The sequence below is a fragment of the Capricornis sumatraensis genome, chromosome 23 (assembly GCF_032405125.1).
Source record: "Capricornis sumatraensis isolate serow.1 chromosome 23, serow.2, whole genome shotgun sequence".
Taxonomy (NCBI): Eukaryota; Metazoa; Chordata; class Mammalia; order Artiodactyla; family Bovidae; genus Capricornis; species Capricornis sumatraensis.
In genome coordinates this window covers 21561746-21589250 of record NC_091091.1, presented here as the reverse complement: position 1 = coordinate 21589250, position 27505 = coordinate 21561746, and the positions used below count along the sequence as shown (strand labels likewise).

At 41.2% G+C, this 27505-nt stretch overlaps 1 protein-coding gene and 1 non-coding gene across 3 annotated transcripts; both read left to right on the top strand.

The window, feature by feature from the left end:
• Positions 1-1372: 1372 nt before the first annotated feature.
• Positions 1373-25857, top strand: CWF19L1 (CWF19 like cell cycle control factor 1). Of its 2 annotated transcripts, XM_068961437.1 has the most exons (14): positions 1373-1452; positions 3969-4053; positions 5348-5426; positions 6094-6195; positions 7632-7846; positions 9736-9854; positions 11188-11272; positions 13398-13538; positions 15393-15507; positions 16209-16288; positions 20073-20282; positions 21600-21719; positions 22384-22481; positions 25449-25857. In XM_068961437.1, exons 1-14 carry the CDS (start codon positions 1430-1432, stop codon positions 25594-25596), a joined length of 1620 nt encoding a protein of 539 aa, XP_068817538.1. In that variant the 5' UTR covers positions 1373-1429; the 3' UTR covers positions 25597-25857. The 2 variants fall into 2 exon arrangements, with proteins under 2 accessions (XP_068817538.1, XP_068817539.1); XM_068961438.1 differs by lacking the exon at positions 21600-21719.
• On the top strand, positions 21239-21386 carry LOC138070603 (small nucleolar RNA SNORA12). The gene has a single exon (XR_011144170.1). It is a non-coding gene; the product is annotated as a small nucleolar RNA SNORA12 (small nucleolar RNA).
• Positions 25858-27505: the final 1648 nt, after the last annotated feature.

Here is a 27505-nt window from a genome sequence, read left to right as displayed (position 1 = left end):
GTAGGTAGGCTATCATGAATTAAAGGAGATGAGAGAGAGCTGAATCTAGGTGTGAAATGTGATTGGATCATGAATGAAAACAAAGGTATAAAATAAACTTGGGAGGACACAAGAACTTTAAATATAAATGTGTGTTAGGTGGATAATTTGGAATTAAGGTAAATTTTCTTAGGTGTGTTAATGGTGGTGTGGTTTTGTAGGAGGGTGTCCTTTTTCCAGACGTTCAAGCTGGATTTTTGAACTGTGGTGTTTGAACTAGATGTTTGAACTGTGGTGTTGGAGAAGACTCTCGAGGGTCCCTTGGACAGCAAGGAGATCCAACTAGCCCATTCTAAAGGAAATCAGTCCTGAATACTCATTGGAAGGACTGATGCTGAAGCTGAAGCTCCAATACTTTGGCCACCTGATACGAAGAACTGACTCGTTGGAAAAGACTCACGCTGGGAAAGACTGAAGGCGGGAGAAGGGGACAACAGAGGTTGAGATGGCTGGATGGCATCACCGACTCAATGGACGTGAGTCTGAGTAAACTCTGGGAGTTGGTGATGGACAGGGAGGCCTGGCGTACTGCAGTCCATGGTGTCGCAAAGAGCTGGACACGACTAAGCGACTGAATTGAACTGTCTCTCTTAAGAAATACATGCTGAGGTATTCTGCTGTCTTCAATTTACTATCAAATGACTCTGGGAATAAAAGTATTAATACTATGCATCTCTCCAGTACTTTGGCCACCTCATGCGAAGAGTTGACTCATTGGAAAAGACTCTGATGCTGGGAGGGATTGGGGGCAGGAGGAGAAAGGGACGACAGAGGATGAGATGGCTGGATGGCATCACCGACTCGATGGACGTGAGTCTGAGTGAACTCCCGGAGTTGGTGGTGAACAAGGAGGCCGGGCGTGCTGGATTCATGGGGTCGCAAAGAGTCGGACACGACTGAGCCACTGAACTGAACTGAACTGAACTACGCGTCTTGAAGGAAAGAAGAGGGAGGGAGGAGTAAATTTGGCAACTAGTTGACACATGAATCTAGGGGATGGCCATTGTTCTTTCAACTTTTTGATAGGTTTAAAACTTACAAAAAGCATGTGTGCAGGAAGTCTGTCTTGCCCACCAGAGTGACATGGTTAGGTTGGGGCCAACATTGTGCAGACAGCTTTCTAGCAGCTCACTAATATCAACTGCCGCCAAATAGAAAGAGTACAGTCGGAATGTTTTTCTTCGTTACCTCTTCTACGCTCCTTCTGCGATTCCTCCGCGAGGCGAAACCATCTGAGAGACCTTTGTCCCTCGGCGCTCTCCGTAGGTAACTGAGTTTTCATTGGTTGGGCGCGCTGTCGTTTTATCGCAGTGCGGCCGAGTTTTCCGGAGGCGCGTGGGTTCCCAGTTCCAGTTTTGCGTGGTCTGCCCAACCCAGGTTGTTAACGCAGATGGCTCAGAAACCGCTGCGCCTGTAAGTGACCCTGAGTCCGAAGCCTGTGTGTCTCTGTGTGTTTGTGTCTGCTGGAGAGGGTTTTTCTAAAAACGTGAAGAAAGGAGGAAAAGCCGGGGGTGGAAGTTCGGCGGCTGCTGGTGAGCTCCTATCGCGTCTTTGCCTGGCCACGGCAGGCAAGCCTCTTCTCCCGGTTGTTTTCGCTTCTGAAGAGGGAGACTGTTGTTTACAGTCGCAGAGAGAAGAGGAAGCTGCCAGAGTCAGGCCTTCATGTTAGGCCTTCTTGGCCTCTGACATCATTTCCCCTTCGTTTCTCCTTGCAGTATATTTATTAGCCAAAAATTGTAGGCATGGGCCCTGGGCAGGGTTCAACTGAAGAGAGAGAGAGGGCCTTTGCCCTGGCGCTTTTTTTTCAGGGCAGTGATGAGAAGAAGCCTTCCATTCATCCATTCATTCAACAGCATTGATTGAACAGTTGCAGTGCGTCAGGCACTGGTGCTAGGCGTGGCACAGATGGAATTCTTGCCCTTTTTAATGGATCTTATAGTTCATGGGAATAAGTATTAATCAGAGAAACCAGATAAATGTTAAATTATGGTCCTGGTAAATGTCAGGAGGAAAAGGTTCACGGTTCTGGGAGGATTTATATAGGATCTCTGGGTTAATATGAGGAATCAAGGAAGTGAGGGTTGAGCTTTGATTAATCTTTTTTTTTTGGTCTGTATTCCAAAAAAGTCACTGGAATGTTTACAAACACCTTAACATGATCAACTTTTCATTTTGGAAAACGATTCTGGCTGCAGTGTGAAAAAAAAAAATTAGAGCTAAAGTAGAAGACAGCTGCTGCTGCTAAGTCGCTTCAGTCGTGTCCGACTCTGTGTGACCCCAGAGACGGCAATCCACCAGGCTCCCCCTTTCCTGGGATTCTCCAGGCAAGAACACTGGAGTGGGGTGCCATTTCCTTCTCCAATGCGTGAAAGTGAAGTTGCTCAGTTGTGTCCGACTCTTGGTGACCCCATGACCTGCAGCCTACCAGGCTCCTCCGCCTATGGGATTCTCCAGGCAAGAGTACTGGAGTGGGGTGCCATTGCCTTCTCCGAGAAGACAGCTAGGACTAGGTAAATGAAGAAGAAAAGTGAAGTAATTCAAGGTCTATTAAAGAGGGGACAGCAACACGGCTTGGAGACGTTTGGTTATGAGTGCGAAGAAGTCAGCATTGTCTGGATCCTAGATTTCCGTTTTTTCTTCAGTAGGGTTGGAAACCATGGCAAAGGGCCCAGATGAGGAGATGATGAGTTTTGAGGTGTGTGTTTTTTTTTTTTTTTTGAGGTGTTTTATGTTGTACAGACTGGACGGTGGCTGTCCCCCAAACAGTGGTGATTCCATGTGACAACTGCTATGAAAGAGGAAGTGCAGGGTCCTGTGGGAGCACTAGGAATTGGTGACTGATAGGGACTGGAGGGCTTCCTAGAAGAGGCGGTGCTCCGAAGATAAATGAACGTGCCAAATAATTTATTACAGAGTTTGCTCTGAAAAGCTATTTGGGTTTCTAAAGTTTTGAGAAGAGGACTTTCTGAGCTGGTCAGGAAGGCTTTAGAGATGTGCTCGGCCTTGAAAGATGGGAAATCTTTTAGATTCAAGATGGGTACAGTGGGACTGTTAGGAGATGTCACCACCCCAAGGGAATGGCAGAGACAGAGAATGATCAGATTGACAGTAGAGAAGGTTTCTGTTTTGGAACTTGGAGAAAGCATTGGGGAAGGAGATTAGGACTTGTGAAAAGCTGTCATCTCTCTGGCTGTTGAGTTGTCTTAATGTTTTTGAGGAAAGAACATTAAGCTGTTGACTTTATGTAGGATGGACAGGAAGAAGAGAAGGTATTAGAGGAAATGTAAGTATATTCCCTATGTTATAGCCAATACCAGATTCATTATATTTCTCTCTGATTGTGCCTCTTCAGTAACTACAGGACTCTCAGTTGCTCTGCCTCACAATTGTCCTGAGGCAGAGAATATAAAGAAAATTCCTCTTCTTTATATTCCTTAACATGTCCTCAGCGTAGTACTTGGCATACTGCACTTAGCAAAGCATATTGTAGGTGCTCAGTGTGTGTTTGTTGAATGGACGGCTGAAATCCTGTGCTAAGATAGTGGCAGTGGAAATGAAAAGTACAAGAGGATCACGAAAGATACTTGTAAAAGAAATTGAAGAGACTTGATCACTGGATGGGGATTACTGCCTCTTGGTAATCAAATTGGCAGTAGACTTATGCACAAAACCTGGCAAGTGAGAAGAAACTGGTTCAATTTTGGAGGAAATGATAAGCTAAATTTTAGATATGGTGAAGATAACTGGTGAGACCTTCAGGTGGAGCTGCCCAGCAGTCACTAATCGTTCACATGCCTTGAACCCCTCAGGTAACCTCAGAGAGACTGGAACACAAATCTCCCTGATCCAGGAAGACTAGTATATATACCAAACCTAGCAGGCCCATTTGTGTGTCCTGAACTGCTTTAACATTTATATGTTATTTGCAGCTTGGCATGTGGAGATGTCGAAGGAAAGTTTGATGCTTTATTCAATAGAGTTCGAGCAATTCAGAAGAAAAGTGGAAACTTTGATGTAAGATGTTTCTTTCTACTGCATTTAAAAATTTGATTGTTGTAATCAAACATATTAAAGTAAAGTTTGGGCCTCTTTATACATTTCTGGAACAGCTACTCTCTTGTTAGACTGAGTTTCTTTTGTGAACATGGAAATTTAGTAGCTGAAGAATGGTATGGGAAAGGGGATGTGTTTACTGTAGACTTTTTTATACTCTTGAATTTGAGTTTTGTTACTTTATTACTTTACACAAAACTGAAAACAGACTAGCAAAACCTCCCTTCAGTTCAGTTCAGTCACTCAGTAGTGTCCGACTCTTTGCAACCTCATGAACTGCAGCACGCCAGGCCTCCCTGTCCATCACCAACCCCCAGAACCTACCCAAACTCATGTCCATTGAGTCGGTGATGCTGTCCAACCATCTCATCCTCTGTCATCCCTTTTTCCTCCTGCCTTCAGTCTTTCCCAGCATCAGGGTCTTTTCAAATGAGTCAGCTCTTCACATCAGGTGGCCAGAGTATTGGAGTTTCACCTTCAACGTCAGTCCTTCCAATGAACACCCAGGACTGATCTCCTTTAGGATGGACTGGTGGGATCTCCTTGCAGTCCAAGGGATTCTCAAGAGTCTTCCCCAACACCACAGTTCAAAAGCATCAATTCTTTGGCGCTCAGCTTTCTTTATAGTCCAACTCTAACATCCATACATAACTACTGGAAAAACCTCCCTTAGTGATTCTTATTACTGGGTTTGGAAAGCACAGATCTATTTCATGGGTATATGGTGTGGATGAAGTCAGACAATATGTGTGCAAATGCTTCACAAACTAAAGAGCCCTGATTGTTATGTATTGTTGACTACTGGACTCTGTAAATTCTTAGAGTACAGAAGAGTATTCTAGGTATGGGAATTATTTGTTTATTGGGCTAAAGGTTGAGTAAGATAACAAGCAGGAAATGTGTCCTTTATTTCCTATATCTCTCAGGGTACCTAATACCTGAGAGATACCTAAGTTTTGTATTTCACAGAGAGATTCTTCAAGGTTGATTTCTCCATTTTTTCCCCTGACCCTCTCATCCCCTTCACCAGCTTGTATTTGACAGCTAGAGAGCCAAAATTTAGTAATTGGTAGAATCAGAGTAACTACTACAGTTGTTAAAGAATTATGTTTAGAAATTCTATAAATTAAGGAAAAAAATTGGTTAGAGATAATTAAATAGAATAGTTAGCCAAATAATGTTACTGTCAATTAATTATGTACTATTTGATAGTTTTTTAAGAAAATCTCATATCTGTTTAAAAAACTCATTTTAGCTGCTGTTGTGTGTAGGAAATTTCTTTGGCTCCACTCCAGATGCAGAATGGGAAGAATATAAAACTGGTGTCAAGAAAGGTATAGAACTTATTTTTTTTTTAAATATTTTATTTATTTGGCTGGGCCAGGTTTTAGTTGCAGCATGTGGGATCTAGTTCCCCAACCAGGCATTGAACCCAGGCCCTCCACACTGGGAGTGTGGAGTCTTGGCCACTGGACCACCAGGGAAGTCCCCAGAACTTATTTTTAACATGATTTCTAACAAAGTTTTAAGGCTCCCTGGTTCTTGCCAAGTTGTTTTTTACATATTAGTGATTTAAAAGTTGGCCTTTGAGTTTTGCATTGATCTGGGAAGAATGTCTGTGCATCTGAATGTTCAAATTTTTAATTTGGTTGGATTTAGTTCCAGGAAAAGAATTCTCTTCTCAGAAGGAGAGAATTGAATAATGCAGCTGTATGTGTTCTTTCCTTTTTTTCAGTTTTGATGTTTTTTTATGAAGCTCTTTTGGGTCTGCTTTCCTAACTGTACATTGACCATTCCTTCTAAGATGTGATAAGCCTAGTGACACCATTTAATAATCAAGCCACAAAGTTGGCTGTAGGATGTCCTCTGTGGGGAGCATGTTCCACATGGAGGATTGCAGGCTCTGCCTTCACTACGATTGTTTTTCCTATGGGGAAGCAGTTCTCAGGTCCCCAAGCAGCTCTGCTAACTAGCTAGTGTCGTGTCTGTTTCTCTCACTAGCTCCTATTCAGACATATGTGCTGGGTGCCAATAACCAAGAAACGGTGAAATATTTCCAAGATGTTGATGGGTGTGAATTAGCTGAGAACATTACGTATCTGGGTAAGTGGATATTTTGTGTGTTTGTAATGAACATAATGTGTTCCAGGAATTAGTCTCCCAGGAAATTTGTGGCTGGATTCATCTGCCATTACTGCCTGAGAGAATGGAGATCAGGGGTTTCTTTTCTAAAGTCAATGTCCATATGCTTAAGACTATGTCGTTTTTGCTCTGTTGTCTCTGGTGTCTCACACCTCTCCCCAATCTCCTGTACTCCCACAACCCAATATATACTGTTTCAGCCAACTAGAGGAGTAAACTGACTGCAATGTTTGGAGTACCTAAGGTATAAATTGTGTTTTTTATTTTTTGTTTTTAATTCCGTGTATGTGGTCTCACCGTGTAAACATTGCTAGATACATACAGCTTATTTGTTAATTAGACTTCTAATTTCTATAGCTCTAGGTTTCACTGAGGTTTTTAAAAACTCAAGTTTTTAATGCTGGTCCTTGGGTTTTTCACTACTTTTTTGTCCTTTTTCCACTTCAAGGTCCATTCTTCAATTCCAGGTTGAAGTTGTTCCTCTGCAACCCCCTGAAACTCTTATAGTGGGTCCTTTCAGTGTTTGGCTGTTTGTTGTTTTTTTTTTTTTAAAAAAGCACTGTCAAATTTTGCTTTTCTTCTTCCCCTGCTCCCCTCCTGCTGTTTCTTGCATCATTCAACTCAGTTGTTTCTAAAATGGCTCAGCTACTCTTCACATTTCCTCTCTCTTGGTCTCTCTTTTCTTTAGAAAGCTTCCACATTTCCTTTGCTATAAATGCTCCTTTATAGTTGTTTTTTTTTTTTTTTTTTTTAGTATGTGTGTTCTTTATCACTTCATTATTCTTGTTAGTCAGTATATGTGTTCCATAATGAGTCAGTATGTGGAAAGAGCCATGTGAGACTCAGTAAATGAAAGGGAGGTGAAAGCTGATGGAACAGGGTTCCGGAGGCAACACAGAGGAAGAGAATCAAGGGCACAAGCCAGGAATAAGTTGAGAAGATGGCAGAGTCTCTTAACTTTTCCTAAATAATTGCTCTTTCCTAATGTGTTCCTTCATTTGGAAGTGTCTGCCTTCATAAAGTGTACATCTATTCTAGACTATAGCTTACTCAAACCTGCAATTATTTTTTTTTCTTCTCATTGCCGCTCCAGGTGTCTAGATTTCTTTTAGTCCCTATGGAGTCTCTAGAAGGCAGAAAGCCTTTTTCTTAATCAGTGCTTCCAAAGTTTTTTCAGTTGTGAGGCACCTAGAGCAGTCAGACAGTGGGCTCCAGCAGCTTCCACATAAGGACAGCTCTTATGTACTGAACAGGAATACTGCTGTAGCCATCCAGCGTTGAGACCTGGGAGCCAGAAGTGGGCTTTAAGAGAGTTGGGGCATGAAAGAGATTCATCACCAGCGTGACATTTCCTTCTGCAGTTTGACTAAAACTTTTCTATTTTTCTTTGAACCCAGGTCGTAAAGGTGTCTTCACGGGAAGTTCAGGACTACAGATTGTGTACCTCAGTGGGACAGAGTCCTTAAATGAGCCTGTCCCAGGTTACAGTTTCAGTCCCAAGGATGTGTCTTCCCTGAGGACAATGCTGTGTTCAACACCCCAGTTTAAGGGTGTTGATATCTTGCTCACATCCCCGTGGCCCAAGTATGTGGGGAACTTTGGGAATTCTTCTGTGAGTAGTGTTTGTTCAGTTGGAATTTCTAAAAGCAAATTGTAGTGGCTTAATTTGAGCTTTTTTTTTTTTTTTTTTTTTTTTGCTCTTTGAGTGTTTCAGTTCTTAGTTCCTTTCAGTAGAAATCTTGTGTGAATTTTTTCGGGATACTTAAAGCCTATTGGCTGATGAAAGCAAGTTGATCTTGTGAAAACACGGTTCATCAATGAAATTGCTGAAGTCTTAATTATAAATGAAAGTTTTTTAAGAATTGTAGTCTTGCCTCCAGTATCCTTTCTTAGCCTTCTTAAGATGTTTTGAGGAGTCACTGATATTCAGTGAAATATTCATAGCTAGTGGCAGCTCTGCAGTTTTATTTTTCCCTTTCCATTCCAGATTATATCTTTTTGGCTATTAGAATATTTTAAAAGATGGAATCATTATGGGAGTGAAGATAGCGATCTAAAGTTGGGACACAGTATGTTAAAAACTTAGTACTTCTTTAATGGGAAAGCTTTAATGTTGGAATGTATTGGACTGTGTCGTTGGATTTGATCTAAATATTTTTTATAAGAAGAGGATGTACACCAGGTTGGTGAGTGACAGCTATCATGGGGAGCTATGCTGGTGGAAAATAAGCCTAAGGAAGACCTTGAAAGATTGTCTGTGAGGGCAGAAAGCATCCACTGAGCTTCAGTGAAGGAAAATGTAAAGAGTATATTTAGGGAAAAAAATATCAGTTCCTAGATGCAGAGTTATCAGTGATGATTCAGAAAAGGGCCTTGTAGACTACTCTCTGTCAGCTTCAGCACAATATGTCTGTGACCAAAAAGGCCAACAAAATACCAGGCATTGTCAGGGTATTGGAGGTAGAAGGGCCACGCTCTTCCCCTTCCAAACACCCATGGTTACTCTGCTACTAGAACATAAGCGGCAGTAGATTCAGAGAAAGACTACTAAAGTGATGATGGGAGGAAGACAAGTGATGCTCTATAAGGAGGAATGAAAAGGGGTGCTAACAAAAAGTTTATAATTTTTGATTAAAGTTGACTTTGGCAAAAATGAATAAATAATCACATAAGATATTTATAGGGGAAAAAACACCAGTCCCTAAGATACTAGCCTCAGGGCCAATTCCCTGCCCTTCAGCAGACACCTGAAGGAGGGAAGTATAAGACGAAAGGAAAGTGTTGCTTTACTTAGTGGAGAATTAACTCTGATAATTTCTCTCTTTCCAACTATACTTTCTCTTAGAATGAAGTTCTAGGAGAAAGTATGAACTGGTTATGGGTGAGAGAGAGGTCACATAATTTGTTGTTAATGGAAACTCTGGGAATAAGCCTAACTTTTGACAGACTGAACCAGGGGCATGGTTATGCCCTTCTGAAGCCATGCTTTCCTTGACTGAAGCAAAATAGAGGCTTGTATGCTTATGTGATGAAGTTCCTGAATGTTCTATGGCAAATATTCTGTGGATCCTAGGGGCCCTGAAAGCTAGCTTTTGATTTTAATCTTCTGTAGTGACTGTCACTGTCTGCATTATCAGAACTACCGGAGCACAGCAAAGCAAATTATAGACACACAGTCTGTGGGCTCCAGAGAGAAAATGCTTACCTTCCCAAATGAGATTTTAATAAATCTTGTTTTGGGTGTTTGTATGGAGGAGTAACCTTCTTCCTTAACTTCTGGCTTCTAACTATTGTTCTTATTTCTGCATTTGTATTTAGCCCATTTCCCCTTATGTGTTTGAGTTTCTCTGATTGCCATAGAGTGGAATTCATGATGCAAATTCTGCTGCCACATTGTAGCCGCATAAAAATTCCAAAGACATTTCAAAGTGTCTTGTTATATCTCTGCATTTCATGATAATTCCTAGATCTGTTAATGATGACTCAATTTCTGTTTACTAGGGAGAAGTGGATACCAAAAAATGTGGCTCTGCTTTGATCTCCAGTCTTGCCACAGGCTTGAAACCAAGATATCATTTTGCTGCTTTGGAGAAGACATATTATGAGAGGCTTCCATATCGGTGAGTAGCACTCCATTCTTTTTGGTTTTGTGAAGAATTTGCTTGGATTTTCTCTGTAAACTTCTCCCTTTCATTTCAGCCATATTACATCTAGGTTTCTTTTAGTTTCTCAGGCATGAAATAAGTGACTCTCAAACCATTCCACTTCCCTGAGTTTGGTTTCCTGATTTGAAATACAAAGGATTGGCCAATACAGAGCCCCTTGTAGGCTTAAGGGTCTGACATTACAGTGCTGTTTAATCATCATAGCTTGATGTATAGTAAGTCCTGTTTTGATCAGGTTAAACAGTGCTCCTTGTATAGTCTTAAACTTAGGGTAATTACATAAGAAACATTTTAATTTAGGAATCAAAAACTGGTATCAATTTTGTTTTCTTCTTTTTTTCAGTATAGTTTGGAGGTGGAGTTTTTAAAGGATATATTGCAGAAAAATAAAACCAGTGTTTTATAAGTTATAGAGTTAAGTAAAATTTATTGTGAATGATTGTCACTGTAAAGGGCATGGATAATCCCTAAACAATTTGTACTTTTTTTTAATTCAAAAGCAATATATGTGTTGTTGAAAGTTCAAAAAATACAGGTGAGCAAAAGAAGAATATAACCTGCTCTTTCCCTATAAATCCCACAGCCTAAGGTATAAACATAGATATCACAGATTTTTGTTTTATATCCCCATATATGCCTTCTGGAAAAACCTCTTCTTCTCTGAAACCAAACACTAAAAACAGAAAGATTATTGGAACAAGCCACTCAAAGGCAGTTCAACCTTTAAGAACGCAAATATATATTTCTTTGAAGAACATAAACCGGTGGCCAATAGGTGCGTGAAAAGATGCTCTCACATCATTAGCCATTAGGGTATTCTATTATTACACAAAAGAAGAGAGAATAGTATAATGAACCCTCCTAAACCCATAACCTACATCAGCAATTATCAACATTTTGCCAGTTTCCCAGCTCTTTTAAAATCAAAGAGTTTTTTTTGTGCTTTTCAGATTCATGATCTCATTTTTTCCTAACAGCAGCCCTGGGAAGTAGGCATGATTATTTTACTGAATGGATACGTAACATCTGAGATATTACTGGTGGTGATGTAGTGATAGACTTAGGCCTGTGCTCTTTTCATGGACCCGTGGAGTCTACATATTTCATAATTGCAGATCAAAAGTAAAGTTTGTTGTTGGGAATTCATTGGCAGTCTAGTGGTTAGGCCTCAGTGCTTTCATTGCTGGGTTCGCTGCCTAGTCAGGGAAGTAAGAATGAGCAAGCCTCGAGCCATGGCCAAAAAGGGTAAAGTTTGTTAATAACCTCTTATCTTTCAAATATATTACAGAAATCACATTGTTCTACAGGAAAATGCACAGCATGCCACCAGGTTTATAGCTCTGGCAAATGTTGGAAATCCAGAAAAGAAAAAGGTAAATGTTGAGTGTTTGGTGATTGGTTAGTATTCATTGTCTGCCTGATAAATGTTCCTCTTGCCCAGTTTAGGATTCAGATCTCTTCTTCCCAAACTGTAATGTCCCAGTACTTCAGCGACTTTACTCTTTGTAATAATATGGTAATGAAAGGTCAGTTTCCTTGGGTCCTTTGTAGGAGATTTTAGGGAAGGGTTTGGGAAAATAGGCCCAGTGGAACAAGGGCAGATTTTCAAATGAGTTATGTTTCTTTCTTCCCACATCCATGTGGTTGTTTCCACAGTTATTTTTCAAGGGTTTGACATCAGGTGGTACTATTGCTTTGCTTCTTTTAGCAACTTCAGTTAGCTGAAATAATAAAATCTTCCCAAGGATTTACCTAAGCTCTTCTTGGCTTTGGGTGGTCTTAGTGATACCTGGAATCTGGCTTTCTACTAGAAAACTGTGCAAGTGAATGAAAGAGAATATACCAGAAAAGTATATATATTGGTTTTCTCAGTTCCTTGAGAGCATTTCTGATTCTTTAAGGCCAAAAGCCAGGATATTGTGGATTGGGACAGCTAAAGATTAGAACAGTCAGTCAAGTGGGAAAACAGATAAATTATCTGAAGATTTTCTCACTTTAATAGGCCATAAACAGTGTACATGCAAAAGATAAGCAAATACCTATTTTGTTTTTTCCATAATAGCTCAAACTTTGGGGCCCAGGGCATTCTTAGCAAGTTTTGATTTGTAATTTCTTCTTTATTAATAACTTATCTGCCTTTCCTCCCTTCTTCCTTTCTTCCTTTTTTTAAACTTCCCTTTTAAGACTGAGTATCACTTACAGTATTTTTAGTCTGTTGTTTTACTTTTAGGGACCTGTTAGCCTTAGTCCTAAGCAATGCATACTTCACTCAGAATATGCACATTTTGAAATTGGCAAGTATTATTAAATTCATCTCAAAATTTTGTTCCAGTTTACACCCCCACCGGCAGTGTATGAGACTGTTTTCTGTCTACATTCTCAATGGGTAGTGTAAAGTTTTAACTGACATTTTTGCCATCCTGATAGAAGAAGGTTGGATGTCAGTGTTAATTGGTTGTATTTCCCTGATCAGTAGTGAGGTTAACCGTCTATTCATATCTCACATAAAGTTTTCAATATTTGTGCGTCTGTCCAAGATTCTAGATATTTATATATTTAGTTCCTTGCTACTAATCCCTAAGAAAATTTATCTGCATAAATAGCAGAAATTGTATAAAATCAAGGGAAAACACTAAGTTGTTTTCCATTGGGAAAAACAAGGGCAGTACAGTGACTATTGACAAAGTACACAAATGTCAGGGAATGTTTAACAGGAGGATTCCTATGTGCTGTTTCTCATAAATCCCGTGTTCCTTATCAGTTTCTGTTGCCAGAAACCAGTGGAAGGGCACACCGCTCCCAGGACTGAGGTCATAGGATGAGACAGGCTTGAATCTCCTTCAGTAAGCATTCTCCTTAGTCTCCATCCTCTTTCTTGAGATATAGATTGCCTCCTGACCTTGTGACCATTATTAATCCCTTGTTCCCTTGGTAACGGTTGCTGTACATTTGGTTTTCTGATCTTTGTCATTGTCGAAAGAAATTTCTTGTACAACAGTCTATATATCCTCACAGATCATTAAAGCACCTTTGCTCCCTCAGAGCTTGGGTCCCCGTGTCTTTCTTTCTTTCTTTCTTTCTTTCTCTCTCTCTCTGCCTCTCCCTCCAGCTCTCTCTTTCACTTTTTTATCATTGACTCTGGACCATCAGGTTCCAGTCCTTTAAAGGACCACAACACACAAAGATAAAGGACTGAGAGACAAAAGCAGTTTGTCTTCAAGGGTTATGGAGCACGTCCCTCTAGGCCTTGTAGTGCTAGTTGTTTTGTGTAAGGGCTGGGCTTTGATGAGTTGCTTGTTACTTCATCAGCCCTTGGTAGCCCCTGCAGAGATCACCGAAATGGCATTGTGTGGATTCTCTGAACTACAGATAGTCTAGTTGCTGCTCTTTAGTTTTACTCAGTTTCTAAAGATTTTTGTGGAATTTTACAATCCAGGAGGTTGGTTATATTTGCATAAATAGTATGCAAATAATAATATTGTTATTCTTTTTCCAAAGTATCTTTATGCATTCAGTATTGTTCCTATGAAACTAATGGATGCAGCCGAACTGGTAAAACAGCCGCCAGATGTCACTGAAAACCCTTACAGAAAATCTGGGAAGGAAGCGTCCACAGGCAAGCAAACTCCTGCCCCTGAGGTGGGTTCTGATTGAGAGGTGACGTTTTCTGGGCATGATTACCCATTATAGGTGTCTTTTCCTTGGTTATAGTTTAGTTTATAAGGCAAGTTTAATCCCTAGAATCTTAATCTCTTTTTTTCTCCTTTGGGAAATTGTGGTGGTGATTAGAAAGCCTTAGTAGATTTCCAGTAGGATCAATGTGTGTGTGTACATTTAATTGTAGTTTGGGGTTAACCGTTTTATATTTTAAGTCTTTCATTGTCTAAAGTTGGTTCAAATATTGGGGTTACACATAAAAAGTCTTTCCTGTCTAAAGTTAATTCCCTGTTCCTAACTTTTCAGGTAAGGATCCAACTGCTTGGTAGCAGTGTAATTTGTTATTTTATAATGAGTGGTGGGTCAGGAAGCAACAGTTAGAACTGGTCATGGAACAACAGACTGGTTCCAAATCAGTAAAGGAGTACGTCAAGGCTGTATGTTGTCACCCTGCTTATTTAACTTACATGCAGAGTACCTCATGAGAAACGCTGGGCTGGATGAAGCATAAGCCAGAATCAAGATTGCCAGGAGAAATATCAATAACCTCAGATAGGCAGATGATACCACCCTTATGGCAGAAAGCGAGGAACTGAAGAGCCTCCTGATGAAAGTGAAAGAGAAGAGTGAAAAAGTTGGCTTAAAACTCAACATTCAGGAAACTAAGATCTTGGCATCTGGTCCCATCACTTTGTGGCAAGTAGATGGGGAAACAGTGACAGACTTTATTTTTTTGGGCTTCAAAGTCACTGCAGATGGTGCCTGTAGCCATGAAATTAAAAGATGCTTGCTCCTTGGAAGAAAAGTTATGACCAACCTAGACAGCATATTAAAAAGCAGAGACATTTCTTTGCCAACAGAGGTCCATCTAGTCAAAACTGGTTTTTCCAGTAGTCATGTATTGATGTGAGAATTGGACTATAGAGAAGGCTGAGTGCAGAAGAATTGATGCTTTTGAACTGTGGAGTTGGAGAAGACTCTTGAGAGTCCCTTGGACAGCAAGGAAATCACCAGTCCATCCTAAAGGAGATCAGTCCTGAATATTCATTGGAAGGACTGATGCTGAAGTGGAAACTCCAATACTTTGGCCACCTGATGCGAAGAACTGACTCATTTGAAAAGACCCTGATGCTGGGAAAGATTGAAGGCAGGAGGAGAAGGAGACGACAGAGGATGAGATGGTTAGATGGCATCACCAACTCAATGAACATGAGTTTGAGTAAACACTGGGAGTTGGTGATGGACAGGGAGGCTTGGCATGCTTCAGTCCATGGGGTCGCAAAGAGTCGGACGCGACTGAGCAACTGGAACTGAATTGAACTGAATGAGTGGTAGTAGGTCAATAAGATTTACTCTGAAGAGATTTCTTAATAGCAGACTTTTCTGAAATTCATTTTCCCTTCACTCAAGCAAGGAATGTCAAGTTCCCTTACTAGTATGAATAGTCTGCTTTCTTAGACTTTCTTAACGAGCAGCCTTTTATTTTTTTAAATTAAAACTCAGTTAAAGTTGTTTGATCTGTGAAATTGTAAGACTACTACAGCCCTACTGAGAGAGGGGAAGGGATTTGGGTGGGATCATGCTATTGGGTTTTAGGCAAGAATTGCTGTATAACTTACATTTTAATTTGCTTTTCCAAAGGGATGAATTTGGTAGCTTAGATAAGTGTTGAGAGGTGTGACTGAGTCCAGGCATCGGGACTGGGAAACTATTTTGCTTCTCTAGATTAGGCAGAAAGGGCTGGGAGGAAGGTAGCAATGTTCCCTTGTGTGTGATGTTTGGCTACTTGCTTAAAGATTAGTTTAATAACATTTACTCTTCTATTGACTATTCTAGGAAGAATCAGCCTGCCAGTTTTTCTTTGATTTAAATGAAAAGCAGGGAAGGAAGCGTTCATCTACAGGCAGAGACAGCAAGTCTTCTCCTCACCCAAAGCAGCCTCGCAAACCTCGTAAGTACCTTGGCTCCCTCCAGAGGTCTCTTCTGTGGGCAATAATGGTTATTTTGGGTCTTGTTTGGGAAGCAGCATTGCTCAAAGGGCCTCTTCTGGCAGAAGATCAATAATAAAAACAAAAGGATGCAAAGATGGCCTGACTTTCATGCTGTCTGAGGCTATTTCTGTAAGAACTATGGAAAAAGTTCTTTTCCTTCATGTCTGTAAAACAGAAGGTTAAGAGCCTACAGAACCAGTTCAGGTTTATAAAATAATAATCAAAATGTTAGCAAAGACAGCTGTTAATACATTGAGATCTTCTTTTCCACCCGCTTGTTTCAAAGATGAAGAAGTTGACTTTGTAACTCCTGGGGTCATGTGACTAGCTGGTGGCATGACTGGAACTAGTTATGGGGCTCCAGACACTCAGTTGAATGTTCTCTTATTGCAGTCAGTTGCCAGTTACATGCTATGGTTACCACTTGTAGATCACCTCCCTGTGGACTGGTTACAAATTCAGAATGTCTGTAGACATTTAGTTTCATTGATAATGGTGATGGGGGCGGGGGTCATAGTGGGAGCACAGCAGACCCACTGTGGCAGTAGTGTGTACATACAGTGTTTGCAGGACACAAAGATCAGACAAGGCTGAGTTCTGCCGGTGGTTATGTGCTGTAATGCTTGGACCATGGTAACACTTGTCTTTCTTCCACGTGAAGCTCAGCCTCCAGGACCCTGCTGGTTTTGCCTTGCCAGCCCTGAAGTGGAAAAGCATTTGGTGGTCAACATTGGCACACATGTGAGTTACTTCCATGAACCTCTTGCAGAGAGGAAGACACCTGTTTCTTTTCTGTTGACTTTATGGAGCCACGGTTTGCATATAAAATTTACCTACTTTAAGTGTGCAATTCAGTGACTTTCAGTAAGCTTACTGATTGTACAACCGTCACATAATACAGTTTTAGAACATGTTCATCACTTCAGTAAGATTCCTCATGCCTGTTTCCAGTTAATCCCCACACCCACCCTCAGTTCCAGGAAACCACTCATCTACTTTGTTTTCGTTTCTGTCTGGATAGTTCGTATAAATGGAATTGTACATCTTTGCATCTGGCTTCTTTTACTTAGCATACTATTCTTCTTATTCATGTTGTAGCCTATATCAGTTTTCTATTCCTCCTTGTCAAATGGTATTCCATTGATTGGATAGACTACATTTTTTCTGTTTATTCACTAAATGGACATTTGAATTGTTTCCCCTTTATGGCTATTAGTGAACATTTGCATACATGTCTTGTGTGAACATATGTTTTTTTCTCTCGGATAGCCCTAACCTAAGCAGTGGAGTTGTTTGTAATTTTATATTTACGTTTTTAAGAAACTGCCAAACTATTTTTCAAAATAGCTGCACCATCTTGTTTTCCCACCAGCAATGTATGAGGGTTCTTGTTTTTCTGCATCCTCCCCAACTTTTGATATTTTCTATTTTTTTGACCGTAGCAACTATAGCAGTTCTCTTGTGGTTTAGTAGAATCAGTTTCACAAGATTCCTCCTTTCCCTCCTCTCTGACAAATAGGTATGGCTTTCCTAGGGTGATGCTTTTATGAAATTCTTGAACTTTATATGTTTTTATTCCATACTATTTGGGGATGATGAGTTGCTTTTTTGAATTACAAAGATTTTCTTTGTCCCTGAAAAGGAGTCCTCTGTTGCCTATACACTCATATTTGTCTAAAAATGTTGATATTCTTTTTTTTTGTATCTTCAGATTTTAAAACTTGAGTTTATTAATTTTTATCTATAGTAACTATATAACGTTGGAAGCTGATTTACACTAATTACAAAAGACTAAAGTGATAAGTTCTCAGTTTTGCCTAGTAGTAGAGGATGTAGCTTCCTAATGACAGGAAGCTCACATCCACATTTCTGGTCTGGGTATCTGGGAACCCAAGATGATAATTATAAGATTGCTGGGTAAGCAATGAATCAGATGGTGACAACTGGATGATCTTGAGAGGATTTTATTCAGGCTATGAAAAGTTCTGATGGACTACGTGTGTCTCACTGTAAAGTCATCCTATTTCAGACTTCCCCAAATGCTTTTCCTTGGGCACGACTTGCTTAGATATTAAATAATACTCGTTTTTGACCCTCATTCTTCTGGGATCCATATAAACCATTATCCTTCTTTTTCATTCACTTAGAATGAAAAGAAGCTTAATTTTCAGAGTTACAGTTGCACCCTAGTCACCCATGACTAGAAATGGCTATTTTCCAAGGCTCCGGAGGATAATATATGCAGATCATTTCGTAGTGTGTGATGCTTTTGCAGGCAAATACTTTCATCCAGTTTTCACTGATTTATTCTGATTTTGTTTCCTGGGGATGACCTTTTTTTCCTCAGCTTATCCTGATAATGAGGGCCTTTTACTGGGGTATGAGCCTAGGGGAATTTCAAGGAAAACTCTTCGCTTCTTATCTTGACCTGAAGTTAGAGGGGCAAAAAGCATATCAGATTTTGATTGTGGACCAGATAGGAGGTCACATGATGATTTTAGCTTAGAGCTTAGCTACCAATCAAGTTTACCCTTACCTGAACTGTCCCTTTTTGGTAGAAATCTCTTGCGAATGTCTGGTGACCTGTGGGTATCTGGCTGAGGACTTGGAGTCTCCTCTCTGCAACCACTCCTTTTGATCCCCTTTCATTACTTTTTTCCCCTGGTTTTCTCTGTCATTGCCATGCATTCCTGGAGAAGGAAATGGAAACCCACTCCAGTATTCTTGCCTAGAGAATCCTGTGGCTAGAGGAGCCTGGTGGGCTGCTGTCCATAGGGTCGCACAGAGTCAGACATGACTGAAGCGATTTCACATGCTTGTGTGCCTTGGAGAAGGAAATGGCAACCCACTACAGTATTCTTGCCTGGAGAATCCCAGGGACAGAGGAGCCTGGTGGGCTGCCGTCTATGGGGTTGCACAGAGTCAGACATGACTGAAGCGACTTAGCAGTAGCAGCAGCAGCCATGCCTTCTTCAAGGGGTATACATAGAAGTATGCTAATGACCCATGCTAATGACCAGTACTCTTGCCTGGAAAATTCCACGGACTAAGGAGCCTGGTAAGCTATGGTCCATGGGGTCACAAAGAGTCAGACACAACTGAGCGACTTCACATACATAATGACCCATGGGTTTAAGTTGGTAAAAGCAGTTGCAGGCTGCTAAGAGTCCAGAATAAGTACTGCAAAATCCATGCATTTATGGGAGAAATACTCATTCAGGTCCTACTTATATAGATAAAATTGGAGATGAGTTCAAATACAGCACAGATTAGAAGTTGAGGGTTTGAAAAGTAGGGAGGAGACTGGGCAAGTTTGAAACATCACAAAAACTAAAAGGTACTGCCTTAGGGGTGCTGTTTAGTCTAGACTAGAAGCCTTCAGTAGCTTCAAGGCACATCACAATATAAAAACTGCCATTTATGGCAGCAACCCTCTAGAGTTACCTTTTAAAACAAACACAATCACATTGGTTACTCTACTTTTTTTTTTTTTTACTGTTTTAGTGCTTATGAGATTTTGATGAACTTTAGTCATCTGGAATATTAACTCTGTAGATGTGTTCAATCCTCTGTGCCAAGGATATCAAGGATGATAATGATTTAGTTTGTTGCTGTTACCTATCTTGTCTTTCTGTTGGGCTTTCTCAGTGTAGATGAAAAATAAATGACTCTTTCTTTCAGTCTTAACTTTGAAGGGACCACACTAAAAATATACTTTGGGTTGTTTTTCTGAAGCTCTGGTACCTTCATTTGCCTGGCCCTTTCTCTGCCCTCTTCCCTTCAAAGTGTGTCTGAGTGGCAGAGCAGTCTTGTGTGTTTGGGTTTTGACAGAAATATTTTTAGTTGCTGTTTAGCTGTCAACAGCCATTGCTGGGAACCATAGTTTTCTTTGGATGTAAATGAGTTTGAAGTTTCTTCTTCTTCCTTCCCCATTAGGTTATATTTGCTTTCATTTTGTAAAAGTGAGTCAGCAGCTTAAGGCTGTAGGGACATTGGTGATGATGATGATAATCATATCATCTTAGCCTTTTTCGGGAACCCAGGAAGTGTATTTAGGGTTGAGATTAGGTGTCACTGTAGGGGAAGTGGTTCATTTGAAATCAGAAGTGGTTCCTTTGAAATCAGAAGTGGTATCTTCCTGTAGCTGAGAGTGATAGTCACTGGAAAATTGTTAAATTGTTTCAAGTTTGGAGCCTGGGAGGAAAAACCAAGTTTGCTGTTCTAGTCTCTTTCAGCTCTGGTGTGTTTGTAGCCAAAAGCCAGTCTTGTGTGCTGCTCACTTTTCCCCAGTTCATTTGATAGTTGCAGAGAGATTTGTTGCATCTAACCTCATTCTTTAGCAGGTACTTGACAGCAATGTTGTCATAACCTCTAAAATTAGACTTTTTTTTTAAGAGGAGAAGTTCTGCTGGTAGCTTCTGGCACACTTTGCCCACACCCTCGCAGCTCACACTTTGTAGAGGCTTTTCTCCGAAGAATCACACTTGCAGTACTGAAGTCTCACTTCTGTGTGCTTCCTCTGCAGTGCTACCTTGCCTTGGCCAAAGGAGGCTTATCTGATGACCATGTCCTTATTCTGCCCATTGGACACTACCAGTCAGTGGTCGAGCTTTCAGCAGAGGTGGTGGAAGAGGTGGAGAAGTACAAGGCTACTTTGAGGAGGTTCTTTAGGAGTCGAGGCAAACGATGTGTTCTATTTGAGAGAAATTATAAGAGCCATCACCTGCAGCTACAGGTTTGTGATCTCTGTCCAAGAGCTTGGAAGGGCCTGGATATTGATAAATATTTAAATGATGTTAATTTTTTTGAAGTATAGTTGACTTACAATATTGTATTAGTCTCAGATGTACAGCAAAGTGATTCAGTTCTTGTATATGTATATAAAATATTATTTTCCATTTATAGGTTATTATAAGATATTGAATATAATTCCCTGTACTAGGTTTACCTATTTATGTTGCTGCAAATGGCAACAGTTCATTGTTTTTCATGGCTGAATAATATTCCATTGTGTGTATATACAACATTTTCTTAAGGCAGTCGTCTGTTGATGGACACTTGGGTTGTACTGTAAATTGGTGCAGCCATTATGGAAAACAGTATAGAGGTTTCTCAAAAAACTAAAGATAGATCCTATGATCCAGCAGTCTCATTCCTGGTTATATATGCAGAAAAGACAAAAATCCTTAATTCAAAAAGATGCATGCAACCCAGTTTTCATAGCAGCACTATTACAACAGCTAAGACATAGAAACAATCCAGGTGCCCATCTACAAATGTTAATACTTAATTTTAATAAATATTTAAGTATTTGATTCTAATATGATTAAATATTTAAATAGTTGACTTAATACTTTACAAAATTTAGTATGAACGTTCATATTAATATTTAAATAATATTCACTTAAAAGGTTATAGTTTCTGGTGATAACCCCAGGGACTTCACAGGGAAGTGCATAGTCAGCACAACTGAATAGCACAAGTAGTAGGTGCCTTGTTGAGAAAAGAAATGGATAGTTCAGGAAGGTTCCAAGAAAGATTTGGGCCTTGACAGATAAGAGTTTGGGAAGAGAGTGGGTATTTTGTGTGAAGCTTAGCATGAGTGACAGTTCACAGGTAGGAAGCAGTCTCAGGTCTTGCCTGGGGCTACCAGCTCAGAAATTCAGAGACTGTTGTGGGTAATTTGATTGTCATTGTGGTAGTTTTCTTTCTGGCACATTTGTTAAGTTTTCAAATGGGCCTGACTCTGCCACATATATTATATGGGAGCTGGCAAAGGCTTAATGACAAAGAGATCTCTTTCTAGCCTTTTCTGCATCAGAGATGGCCTCCCACATGTGAAAGGCTGTCTCATAAGTTTAAGTCCTTACAGACAGGATGACATAGACCTGTCTGGCTTGAGGAAAATGTCTGCTGAGGGGTGTTCCTCCACCCCTGTGATGGATTTGCTGCATCTCAGAGACTGTACGCGAGGCACAACCTCTCTGGGACCTGCACAAAGAATTTCTCCTGTCTCCTCCACCTGCCCCCCCGCCCCCCCGCCCCCCGCTAGGTCATTCCTGTGCCACTCAGCAGCTGCGCTACTGATGACATTAAAGACGCCTTCATCACTCAGGCACAGGATCAGCAGATAGAGCTCCTGGAAATCCCAGAGCACTCAGACATCAAGCAGGTAAAACAGGAGAGGAAGGTGATATTCCAGGAGAAGTATTGGGTTTCTAGCCTATAGAGCCTGATGTACTCAGAGGCATTCAACAAATGTTAAATAGGCAGGTGACAATATGGTATTAGAGTAGAGATGAAGATTATATTATAGTAGTTCCTTAGTGCTTTTCTGGGAAGGGCAAGAAATTAGAAATTTCCTAAGGCAGGAACTTAGGAAGGTAGGTGCCACTGGGAGGCTCTTTGTAGTATCTGCCAGTGTCTTTTTAAACTTTCGTTGTATTAAAGTTCTTGTACTCCTAAATTCTTTGCCAAATTAAAGCTCTTAAGAGATGGGAGAAGGCAACGGCACCCCACTCCAGTACTCTTGCCTGGAAAATCCATGGGCAGAGGGGCCTGGTAGGCTGCAGTCCATGGGGTTGCTAAGAGCCAGACACAACTGAGCGACTTCACTTTCACTTTTTACTTTCATGCACTGGAGAAGGAAATGGCAACCCACTCCAGTGTTCTTGCCTGGAGAATCCCAGGGACAAGGAAGCCTGGTGGCTGCCATCTATGGGGTCGCACAGAGTCAGACACGACTGAAGCGACTTAGCAGCAGCAGCAGAGATGGGCTGGGATTTTCGGTGTTTAAAGTGCTATTACATGTCCTCATATGACTCTGTTTACTGTAGATTGCACAGCCAGGAGCAGCATATTTTTATGTTGAACTTGACACAGGAGAGAAACTTTTCCACAGAATTAAAAAGAATTTTCCTTTGCAGTTTGGAAGGTTTGTATATTTTTCTTACTTTAAATGTGTTTTCACTAGACCTACTCTGAATAAAGTAGTGGGCTGCATGATGAGTTAAATAAAAAGCCAAACAAGAAATAGTCCTTGCCCTAAGGAACAAATAGTCTTAGGGCAAATCAGATACTTACGTAAATGACAGTAATGTAATGTAGAATGTGGAAAGTACCATAAAAAAGTTTTGAGGAACAATGTACTTTAAAATCCAGAGAAGGGAGAGCCATTTCTGCTTGATGGAAGGCATCATGAAAGGGCTGAAGTTGAGCTTGAGAGAAAGATTTAGAGGGTAAACTCTGGTGCGTGGGCATTCTAGCCCAAGGGAGGAAAATGCTACTATGAACATGTGCTCTGTGCCAGGCACTGTGCCAAGAACTTTCCATGCATTGCCTCATTTAATCTAAACTCTGTATGGTAGGTACTGTCATACCAGTTTACCAGTCTGGAGAATGAGACTCTGGAGGAGTGCCCAATAGCTTTCCATGATGACAGACATATTCTATAAATCTACATTGTCCTACACAGTAATCCCCAGCCCCATTACTGGTGATTACTGAGCACTTGAAATATGGCTAATGTGACTGAGAAACTCAATTTTTAATTTCATGTAATTAACTATGATTAAATTTAAATATATTAGGCTACTGGCTTCATTGGGGTTCCCAGGTAGCTCAGTAGTAAAGAATCTGCCTATGCAGGAGTTGCAGGAGACGTGGGTTTGATCCCCTGGAGGAGGACTATGCAACCCACTCTGGTATTCTTGCCTGGGAAATCCCATGGATGTAAGAGTCTGGTGGACTACAGTCCATGAGGTTGCAAAGAGTTGGACAAGGCCGAGCATGTAGGCACACTGCATGGTGGCTTTAGTAGTGGACAGTGGAGAAGGCAATGGCACCCCACTCCAGTACTCTTGCCTGGAAAATCCCATGGATGGAGGAGCCTGGTAGGCTGCAGTCCATGAGGTCGTTAAGAGTTGGACACGACTGAGCGACTTCCCTTTCACTTTTCACTTTCATGCATTGGAGAAGGAAATGGCAACCCACTCCAGTGTTCTTGCCTGGAGAATCCCAGGGACGGGGGAGCCTGGTGGGCTGCCATCTATGGGGTCGCACAGAGTCGGACACGACTGAAGCGACTTAGCAGCAGCACCAGCAGTGTGGCTCTAGAGTGGTGAGGTAGCTTGTCCATGGTCGCAGTGACCTGGCGTGCAGGACCCCAAAACTGAGGTCTTAACTCATTACTCTGCAGTTTCCTAAAGATTTGGTTGAGGCTTCATTTCTGTTCCTCACATCATGGAGAACATGACTGCAAAACTGTACAGGGAATGGTATAAATTAGGCAGAGACTGAAGGCAGGAGTTTGCTGGCAAGAAGAGATTATGGAGGGTAGTTGGAAAAATGTGCAGGACAGATTATCTGGTGCTGGTGTCTGTGTTTTGCAGTGGTTTTTTCCCCTAGTTAGAACTGAGCTTTGAGTCAACTTTGAACCATTTTTGGGCCAATTTGGAAAGCCTCTAAGAGACTGCTACCAGTAGATAATTCTAGTAAATGTAGTTGTCTATATTTTCAAAGAAGATAATAAATGAGAAAAAATGTATTAGGAGCTTCAGACAACTGACATTATCTTTTGTGTTGTTGATTCAGCAGTAGATACAGGTTTAGATACTGATGGCACACGCATGTAAGCTTACAAAGGAGGGATTCTTTGAATGATTTTATGCTCTTGATATTTGGTTGTATTTTCAACACTGAGTATTTTTCAAAGTAGTAACTTACAGGTGATAGTGAAAGTGTTAGTCACTCAGTCATGTTCGACTCTTTGCCACGCTATGGACTGTAGCCTGCCAGGTTCCTCTGTTTATGGGATTTTTCCAGGCAAGAATATTGCAGTGGGTTGCCATTTCCTTCTCCAGGGGATCTTCGCAACCCAGGGATCAAACCTGCGTCTCCTGTGTCTCCTGCATTAGCAGGCAGATTTGTTACTGTCTGAACCACCAGGGAACATAGCATTTTATAATTAACAAAATACTTGAGAAGACATCTTTTTTTTCCTGCTGTACAAGAAGGATGGGTCTGTCTTCATTCTACAGATGAAGAGGTAGGCTCATAGTCTGCCCAGAGAATAAGAACTTGAGCTTAGGTCCTTTGACTTTTAGAAGAGTCTGTGATTTATTTTTAGCCTTTCTATTTACTGTAGCTTCAAAGTGGAAAATGAACCAAACAAATGTACAAATAAGGTTATTTCTAATATATCAAAATAAGTAAAAATAGAAAGCAGTGGCATTTAGAAGATAGCTTGTGTGAGAGGTGATTTTGTTGACATTGAGCATGTGGTATTGTGCCTGTATAGACTCAAGGGCACTAAAAAAGGGCAGAAAATCAGACTGGGGTATGATACTAGGTGCCTGACTTCACCATGCCCTCAGCCCATTAATGGCCTGAGATAACAAAACTAGAGTTTAAGGCAGGATGTAATTACAACTAGTTTGCTGCTTTGACTGTGTTATCTTCATACATCAGAAAACCCTTATTTTGCATGTCGTAGGCAAGGAAATCAAGACACAGAGATGAAGTAATCTGTTCTTAGACAGCAAACGGCAGAACTAGGAATGGAATCTAGTCGCTTTTCTGATTGCAGGGCCTGCCCTCTTTCTACTGTGTCATGTTGATTCTCTAGGTACCAGTAACGTAGTTCCAGGTTGTTCAGAGGAGTAAATGGAATTTGAGGGGTTAGAGAAGAGCCAGGACCTGGGCTGGTCAGTTTAAAACAGATGTGATTTTGATAGATAGCAATGGCAGAGATAGTCCTCAGGGAAGAGAACATGGTGTGAGCAATTAGAGGAATTTGCATGCCTTTTTTTCCATGATGCTGAGCAGAGCTCTCTGGCTGGAGAGGAATCAAAGGTTTTGGACTGATACTGTCCATTTTGACTTCTTTGTGCTCTTTTTGCAGGGAGGTCCTGGCTAGTGAAGCTATCCTTAATATTCCTGACAAGTCTGACTGGAGGAAGTGTCAGATCAGTAAGGAAGAGGAGGAGACTCTGGCTCGCCGCTTCCGGAAAGACTTTGAGCCCTTTGACTTCACTGTGGATGATGACTGAGTACAGGGAAAAAGCACTTTATGAACTTCACAGGATATAATAGCAGCCTGTTTTTAAAGAAACAACAGTCTCCCATGGGGACTGTTTCCCTGCCTCTTTTTTGTATATTCCCATGGAACCTGCCTGTAGCAAGAGGCCTAAGATTGAATATTTTTTGGGAAAAGTCATATTTTAGGATGAAGATCTTATGTTAAAAACATATCTGTCATCCAGTTCCAGGTAGAGCTTATGTTTGTCAACATTTTCAAAAATATTTAAGCTATTATAAAATCCAAATGCTTTTTGATGGTTGGGAAGTGTCTTGTGTTCATGTTACTTATAACTATTGAAATGAAGTAGTGTGTGTGGCACCCCACTCCAGTACACTTGCCTGGGAAATCCCATGGACAGAGGAGCCTGGTAGGCTGCGTGCAGTCCATGGGGTCGCTAAGAGTCAGACACGACCGAGCGACTTCCCTTTCACTTTTCACTTTCATGCATTGGAGAAGGAAATGGCAACCCACTCCAGTGTTCTTGCCTGGAGAATCCCGGGGACGGGGGAGCCTGGTAGGCTTCCGTCTATGGGGTCGCAAAGAGCTGGACACGACTGAAGTGACTTAGCACAGCAGCAGCAGTGTGTATGTATATATAGTAGGAGGGGCCAGGGCTTTAGGTCCAGCTGTTATCCCAGGATCTCACAGGTGGCTTCTTACTGAGCAATCCAGGATGGAGAAGGGACCCAAGGCCTTTGCCATTTTTCCCTTATAGAATTCATCTTACTGATAGAAAAGAGCTCATTCAGTCCTTCAGCAAATACTTAACTCCTCTGTACTAGACATTTTTCTAGACTCTAGCAGTATAGCCATGTCCCAACATGATTTCCTGTCGTCCCAGTGTTTGCAGTCTAATTGGGAAGAGAAAGAGCAAGATTTTTTAAAAGATGAGTTCTCCTTTACTGAGAAGTGAGCTTTAGTTGCTGTTTGATAGTTACAAATTCAAGGCGCTCTGGATTGCTGATAGAGTTTGGGGGCTCATCAGGATATAGGCCACAGGTGAAGTTAAGATAATAGATGAAAGTAGACAGGATGAATACAGTTGTAAGCTGAAGAAGACTACCTGAGAAATATCAGTATTTAAGGAGTGCCTCGAGTCATCCAAGAAGTACATGGAAAAAGAGCAGAGAGAGAGTGATCACAAAAGAATGCCTTATCTTAAAAGCCAAAGAAAAATAACTGCTTCTATACACTGGGCGTCTTCCCTGGTGGCTCAGAGGTTAAAGTGTCTCCCTCCAATGCGGGAGACTCGGGTTTGATCCCTGGGTCGGGAAAATCCCCTGGAGAAGGAAATGGTAACCCACTCTAGTATTCTTGCCTGGAGAATCCCATGGACGGAGAAGCCTGGTAGGCTACAGTCCATGGGGTCGCAAGAGTCAGACATGACTGAGCGACTTCACTTCACTTCTTCATACACTGAGCACTTACGGCCCAGACACTCTTACTTAATCCTCATAAGATAGCTATGAGGTAGGTATTATTACCTCTGTTTTACACATGAAAAAACAAGCTGGCAAGCTTCAAGATGATAGAGCCTGAAGGTAACCAGTCAGGATTTTTTTTCTTAATTCAGAAAAACCTCAAAAAGTGAACTATGGGAAACAACCCAGTTCCTGCAAAGATGGCCACTTAAAGGTCTTCAGCGTCCCTTTGTAGCTCTTCCAAGTAAGAACTATGGGATTTTGGCCCTACCTATTGCTATCAGATACACTCCAGAGCCAGATGCTGCCCACTTAGCAAATGAGGACTTCATTCTGTTTGAACAGTCTGCCACAATCTGTGTAGTCTGCCCAGCTAGAAGGGACATGCTTTTGGCGGTACTGTGTGCCACCTTCAAGTCTGACGCTCCAGCTCATGGCTAGCAAGCATATATGGGA

Bases quoted from the DNA above. Each gene is read 5' to 3' on its own strand.
- CWF19L1 (XM_068961437.1), top strand. From the start codon at position 1,430: ATGGCTCAGAAACCGCTGCGCCT. The intron at 4,054-5,347 runs GTAAGATGTTTC...AACTCATTTTAG, and splicing joins AGAAAAGTGGAAACTTTGAT to CTGCTGTTGTGTGTAGGAAA. The intron at 5,427-6,093 runs GTATAGAACTTA...TTCTCTCACTAG, and splicing joins TAAAACTGGTGTCAAGAAAG to CTCCTATTCAGACATATGTG.